Here is a 7241-nt window from a genome sequence, read left to right as displayed (position 1 = left end):
AGATGTATCTCCAGAAATAGACGAGTGACTCGGGGTAATTGGATTCAAGAATAAACTTTAATAGATACATAAGATTGTATTTTCTAGTAGCAAAAGTTGTTCTAGTTAATGAATTTCGTCACTATTGCGAACGATGCGCGAATCTCAAAAATTAGTTACACGGAAGGTCTTTTCCCATAGAATGTATATGAAAAGTGAATCGTTGAAATAAATTCATTTTTGTGATGGTCTAATGGTTCATTATACTTGTCGTTGTTTTAACATTGAGCAAAACTGCTCTTAGAACCAAAATGATGCATACTAACATGTGAAGCAACATTCCATGCTTCCCAAATGAAGAATTTTATTTTCTGTGGCAGAAACTTTTTCCTTAGCATCCGTAACTCCTTCAGTTTTTTCGGAAGATGAGTCTTCCTTAAAGTTTCGATAAAGTTTCGTTCATTTCCTCATACTCTGTTTCACGCACGTAGCCGTCCGTAAAAAATACCGTACGAAGCCGTCAATATTTGTTTATACTACTTCTAAGGTTTTATTGACACTTGCACAAAATTCGTTAATATCAAGACGCACGCAGCTTAAATACGTTGCTAATCAACGGATCGTCGTACAAACTTAATCGCTGAAGGACACGCGCAGAAAGAGAGCGATTGCTTGCACGGAGCCGCTTTTAAAGGAGCAGAGAGAGGATCCACGCCGGAAACTCTCTCCCACGCGGTTCTGTCTTTGACAGGTGACAAAAACGCACTTATTGCTCTAGGAACGCATTCGAAGCAGGGGTCGTCGGCGCGTTTGGAAGACGGGTTTTCGAACATCCTTAAATTTCGATAACCATTTCTCCCCCCTTTGGGACACCGTCGTCAGTCCCAAACATTGCGCATGGGTGTAGGGTTGCTTCCGTCGCTTTTTCGACACCGTCCGTGTCGTTGTCAGCAATCGGTGACCGATGGAGTCACCTGGCTGGTCCAGCTCCCCCCGATAGGGGAATACGGGTGATGTTCGAGGAACGGAGGACACCACGCAACGGCGATACGAGCCGTTCGCACGTGGATCGGTCATCGATGGAAGTGCAACTCTAGCACTTAGAGATGGTGGCTCGAAGCAGGAACTCAGGACACCACGCAACGGCAATACGAACCGTTCGCACGTGGATCAGCCATCGATGGAAGTGCAACTCTAGCACTTAGAGATGGTGGCTCGAAGCAGGAACTCAGGACACCACGCCACGGCTATAGGAACCGAGCACGTGGGTCAGCCATCGATGGAAGTGCATCTCTAGCACTTAGAGATGGTGGCTCGAAGCAGGAACTTAGGCTCGAAGCAGGAACTTAGGCTCGAAGCAGGAACGCAGGCTCGAAGCAGGAACGCACGCTCGAAGCAGGAACTCAGGACACCACGCCACGGCTATACGAACCGAGCACGTGGGTCGGCCATCGATGGAAGTGCAACTCTAGCACTTAGAGATGGTGGCTCGAAGCAGGAACTCAGGACACCACGCAACGGCAATACGAACCGTTCGCACGTGGGTCGGCCATCGATGGAAGTGCGGCTCTAGCACTTAGAGATGTTGGCTCGAAGCAGGAACTCAGGACACCACGCCACGGCTATAGGAACCGAGCACGTGGGTCAGCCATCGATGGAAGTGCATCTCTAGCACTTAGAGATGGTGGCTCGAAGCAGGAACTTAGGCTCGAAGCAGGAACGCAGGCTCGAAGCAGGAACGCACGCTCGAAGCAGGAACGCAGGACACCACGCACCGGCAATACGAACCGAGCACGTGGGTCAGCCATCGATGGAAGTGCAACTCTAGCACTTAGAGATGGTGGCTCGAAGCAGGAACTCAGGACACCACGCAACGGCAATACGAACCGTTCGCACGTGGGTCAGCCATCGATGGAAGTGCGGCTCTAGCACTTAGAGATGGTGGCTCGAAGCAGGAACGCACGCTCGAAGCAGGAACGCAGGACACCACGCACCGGCAATACGAACCGAGCACGTGGGTCAGCCATCGATGGAAGTGCGACTCTAGCACTTAGAGATGGTGGCTCGAAGCAGGAACTCAGGACACCACGCAACGGCAATACGAACCGTTCGCACGTGGGTCAGCCATCGATGGAAGTGCGGCTCTAACACTTAGAGATGGTGGCTCGAAGCAGGAACTCAGGACACCACGCAACGGCAATACGAACCGTTCGCGTGGATTAGCCATCGATGGAAGTGCGGCTCTAGCACTTAGAGATGGTGGCTCGAAGCAGGAACTCAGGACACCACGCAACGGCAATACGAACCGTTCGCACGTGGGTCAGCCATCGATGGAAGTGCGGCTATAGCACTTAGAGATGGTGGCTCGAAGCAGGAACGCACGCTCGAAGCAGGAACGCAGGACACCACGCACCGGCAATACGAACCGAGCACGTGGGTCAGCCATCGATGGAAGTGCAACTCTAGCACTTAGAGATGGTGGCTCGAAGCAGGAACTCAGGACACCACGCAACGGCAATACGAACCGTTCGCACGTGGATCAGCCATCGATGGAAGTGCGGCTCTAGCACTTAGAGATGGTGGCTCGAAGCAGGAACTCAGGACACCACGCAACGGCAATACGAACCGTTCGCACGTGGATCAGCCATCGATGGAAGTGCGGCTCTAGCACTTAGAGATGGTGGCTCGAAGCAGGAACGCAGGACACCACGCAACGGCAATACGAACCGTTCGCACGTGGATCGGCCATCGATGGAAGTGCAACTCTAGCACTTAGAGATTGTGGCTCGAAGCAGGAACTCAGGACACCACGCAACGGCAATACGAACCGTTCGCACGTGGATCGGCCATCGATGGAAGTGCAACTCTAGCACTTAGAGATGGTAGCTCGAAGCAGGAACTCAGGACACCACGCAACGGCAATACGAACCGTTCGCACGTGGGTCAGCCATCGATGGAAGTGCATCTCTAGCACTTAGAGATGGTGGCTCGAAGCAGGAACTTAGGCTCGAAGCAGGAACGCAGGCTCGAAGCAGGAACGCACGCTCGAAGCAGGAACGCTGGACACCACGCAACGGCAATACGAACCGTTCGCACGTGGGTCAGCCATTGATGGAAGTGCAACTCTAGCACTTAGAGATTGTGGCTCGAAGCAGGAACTCAGGACACCACGCAACGGCAATACGAACCGTTCGCACGTGGATCAGCCATCGATGGAAGTGCAACTCTAGCACTTAGAGATGGTGGCTCGAAGCAGGAACTCAGGACACCACGCAACGGCAATACGAACCGTTCGCACGTGGGTCGGCCATCGATGGAAGTGCGGCTCTAGCACTTAGAGATGTTGGCTCGAAGCAGGAACTCAGGACACCACGCCACGGCTATAGGAACCGAGCACGTGGGTCAGCCATCGATGGAAGTGCATCTCTAGCACTTAGAGATGGTGGCTCGAAGCAGGAACTTAGGCTCGAAGCAGGAACGCAGGCTCGAAGCAGGAACGCACGCTCGAAGCAGGAACGCTGGACACCACGCAACGGCAATACGAACCGTTCGCACGTGGGTCAGCCATTGATGGAAGTGCAACTCTAGCACTTAGAGATGGTGGCTCGAAGCAGGAACTCAGGACACCACGCAACGGCAATACGAACCGTTCGCATGTGGATCGGCCATCGATGGAAGTGCATCTCTAGCACTTAGAGATGGTGGCTCGAAGCAGGGACGTAGGCTCGAAGCAGGAACGCACGCTCGAAGCAGGAACGCAGGGAGAGGGAAGGAAGCACGGAGCAGGAACGCAGGGTGAGGTAATACGGAGGTGGCACGTAGCGGTATACCGTGTGATCGTCACTACACGTTCACGACGGACTCCATGTGTAACTTTGTGTGGTGTAGCATATTACATATCTTGCACCGCTTCTCGCTAGGACACTGCGTGACAGCGTGTTGGTTTGATAGGCAATTCACACATTTACCCTTTCCTTTGATGAATTTCACGCGCTCGCACACTGAACGAACGCGCAGCTCTGGGCACATCTCGCCGACGTGTCCTGACCTATCGCAAGCATAACACCGTCGCGTGCCTGCGTGGCAATCAAGAGCTTTCCGTGCGTTCCCTGACTGCGGCGCTGCTGTCCGTGTGGGTCGCGTGGGTGCGGAGCTGGTGGGCGCACGCATTACTTGCGTATTCTTAGATTCGCGGTAGAGTTGGTTTGCGAGTCTATCTAACTCCTCCCGTAGCTCCTTCCACGTGGGAACGTCGGCGTTCAGTCGCAGTGAAGCCCGCTCGATAGTGCGCTTATCGAGTTTGCTCAGCACGATCGAGACGAGGAGCCCGTCCTCGATCACCGTCGTACGTTGGTCTGGTACACCGGCGACCTGTTTCGCTGATGCGACCGACGTTTCTACCACGTCGATGACGCGCATCAAGTCGACCGCTGACGCCGTAGTCAGCTTCGGCATATCAAACAGTTGGCGCAGGTGCCCGAGGAATGTCTCTCGCACGTTGGGAGCGCATTCCTCCGCGGTTGCCCGCGTCACGTCGAGGGAAGCGGCGATGGTTCCTTCGCCCTGGCGAAGCTTCATCAATGCACATTTTGCCTTCGCAAAGGCTTCGCAGAATGTCCTGCGTCGCTGGTTTGGACCGGTCAGCGCTTCGAAACGCAACAAGACCGCGTTGCCGTCCTGCCAGAGCGACGCAAGGATCGTCTCCTTTACTGTGGCCATCGTTGGGTCCATTTTTCCCGCGTTGGCTTCAACCAATATTCCGTGCACCGCTCCTTCCAGCGCCGTTAGCTGGCGGGACGCCTCGATGATCGCCTTCTCGTCGTTGGACATTTCACGCGGTTATCACCTTAGTATTTGGCACTATCACTTTCGCACTTCACGTTTTACTTTAAATCACGTCGGGGTCACCAATGTTTCACGCACGTAGCCGTCCGTAAAAAATACCACACGAAGCCGTCAATATTTGTTTATACTACTTCTAAGGTTTTATTGACACTTGCACAAAATTCGTTAATATCAAGACGCACGCAGCTTAAATACGTTGCTAATCAACGGATCGCCGTACAAACCTAATCGCTGAAGGACACGCGTAGAAAGAGAGCGATTGCTTGCACGGAGCCGCTTTTAAAGGAGCAGAGAGAGGATCCACGCCGGAAACTCTCTCCCACGCGGTTCTGTCTTTGACAGGTGACAAAAACGCACTTATTGCTCTAGGAACGCATTCGAAGCAGGGGTCGTCGGCGCGTTTGGAAGACGGGTTTTCGAACATCCTTAAATTTCGATAACCATACTCAATTGTAGGCTACAACACAAGTTCATTAACGCTCTCTGGTGGAGTTTACAAAGCTTCTGAAAATTTCTTATCAATAAAAAGTTTCTTCAATATTTATACTTCCCTACAGAGCACCAAAAAATGCAGGTTACGCGAAAAACTCGTTCAAAAAAGGTACTCTTTTATACGGAGTTTAGTGTTTAAGAAAATAAGAGCCACATTTGATTCTTTAAATATTCTTTTAAACTAAAATTTGTTCATATAATGTGTAAAAGTAAGTTATCGATTAGGGCATCGGTGGAGTCTTCACTTTCGTCACTCCCTAGAACACTGATCTACACGCAGAACTTAATTTATTTTTTACTAACATTAAACAGAAAGTCTTAAATATTTATCTTGAATGACTTTAAAGCACCATACTATTATTTTAAATAAAGTGTTCTAACAGTCGTAATAGTTTTGTATTAAAAACTCCCATACCAAACTTAACAATAGGACTAAAATGAAAAAGAATAATTAAGCTCATGAAAATATACCACTTAGTAATAAAAAAGGTTCCCTCTACAGCATATTATGCTTCACAAACTTTACTTCCATAATAAAACATTCCTAAATGTTAGGTTGAATTATATGTAGCCCAAAAAAAGACACCTCAACTCCATTTCTACTCCCATTCCGGACAACGGGAAAACAATTTAACTACGTCGCAAAAAAAAAAACCGAAACCGACCCACATTCCAATGCCACGAGTGCAGTTTTGCACCAAACAATGAGTTTCGTCCCATAAATTGTTCCTGTTAAATTAGCTTTAATCAACTGGACCGAAGCGCTAGCTTGAGTTTTGTGTCGAGTCAACATGCATCGGTGCAGCAAATTAATGGCCCGCAAGATAACCCTTCGTGCAAAAAGTGCCGGAACGTTTAGACGTTTCCCCCATCACCCATTGTTTGGTGGGGGGGCTCGTTTTCGGTGCAACAACTACAAAAATACATTTGCAAAACGACCAAAAGCACCAAGCGTCTGGTCACCACTGCATTCAAGGGATGGTCGCTTCAACAACAGGGAAAAAACAAAGGACCCCCGAAGTGGCATTCCGATCGTCTTCTGCAAGCGGAAGCTAAAAAGGAACAATGTCTCCCGGGTTTCGTGTGATTAAGGCAAAAGTATGGTGCAAATAAATTTTCACCCATAAATACATTACGGGTGTAATATATTCTTTCATCTTTTGTCTCCTGTTGTCTGCCACCTTTGGAGAAGGCTTTTTCACCCCTCCCCGATACGATGACGATCGTAACCCACGCGGGGGGTTCTACGTTACGAGCTGAAATAATCGCTTTTTGAAAGGTTGCCAAAACAGGACGAAAAAAAACCTCCCCAGCCTTTAGTGTGACCGTTGCGACAGGATCGGTCAAAAGAACAATTCTAATTTATGCTCCCCCTTTCCGTAGATAAGAGAAAGTGACCCAACCAACAAAAAAAATATTTAGGAGCTAAAGAAGTGAATGGACCAGTATTGATGCTTGAGTTGGCGGAAGTAGAGTGGAAAAACCATCCCCAAAAGTGCTGCCGAAGTTGGTCCAGCAAAGGTTTCACATTTTACTTGTGTTGTGGAGTTGTTGCAGTAGAAAGTCCTTCCATGTGTGTGTGGGTGCGTGTTTTTATTCGCATTCTTACACACACTAACTAACGTCTCTAGAACTGCCGGGCTGCTAAACCGACCATGAAAGGGTAAAGTTTTTGGTACGCATTCCGGAACAATGCGAGCTGGAACATGCTGGATGCTGAAAGTTCGCCCAACCGGATGCGAGCGAGAGCGGATCACTCAGCATAAAAGGTTTCCCCCACTCGTAGCCGTATTGGGAAGCACTGATGAGCAACAGCAACATCCGGATGCGCTTTACTCAAGGGATGGAGTACATTCGTCAGGTTTTGCAGTATCAGAACGTACGACAAAAGCTGGCCCGTCCGATGGATGGTTTGAATTTTGCAC

At 49.9% G+C, this 7241-nt stretch overlaps 1 protein-coding gene across 1 annotated transcript; it reads right to left on the bottom strand.

Moving 5' to 3' along the window:
• Positions 1-510: 510 nt before the first annotated feature.
• On the bottom strand, positions 511-5262 carry LOC125763104 (uncharacterized). The gene has a single exon (XM_049425934.1). The coding sequence runs from the start codon at positions 4807-4809 to the stop codon at positions 3823-3825; it is 987 nt and encodes a 328-aa protein (XP_049281891.1). The 5' UTR covers positions 4810-5262; the 3' UTR covers positions 511-3822.
• Between the last annotated feature and the right edge of the window lie 1979 nt (positions 5263-7241).

Source organism: Anopheles funestus, chromosome 2RL (genome assembly GCF_943734845.2).
Source record: "Anopheles funestus chromosome 2RL, idAnoFuneDA-416_04, whole genome shotgun sequence".
In the NCBI taxonomy this organism is placed as follows: domain Eukaryota; kingdom Metazoa; phylum Arthropoda; class Insecta; order Diptera; family Culicidae; genus Anopheles; species Anopheles funestus.
The sequence above is the reverse complement of the archived record's forward strand: the minus strand, read 5'-3'. Positions and strand labels throughout refer to the sequence as shown.

Coding starts and splice junctions, on each gene's coding strand:
- LOC125763104 (XM_049425934.1), bottom strand. CDS start 4,809: ATGTCCAACGACGAGAAGGCGATCATCGAGGCGTCCCGCCAGCTAACG.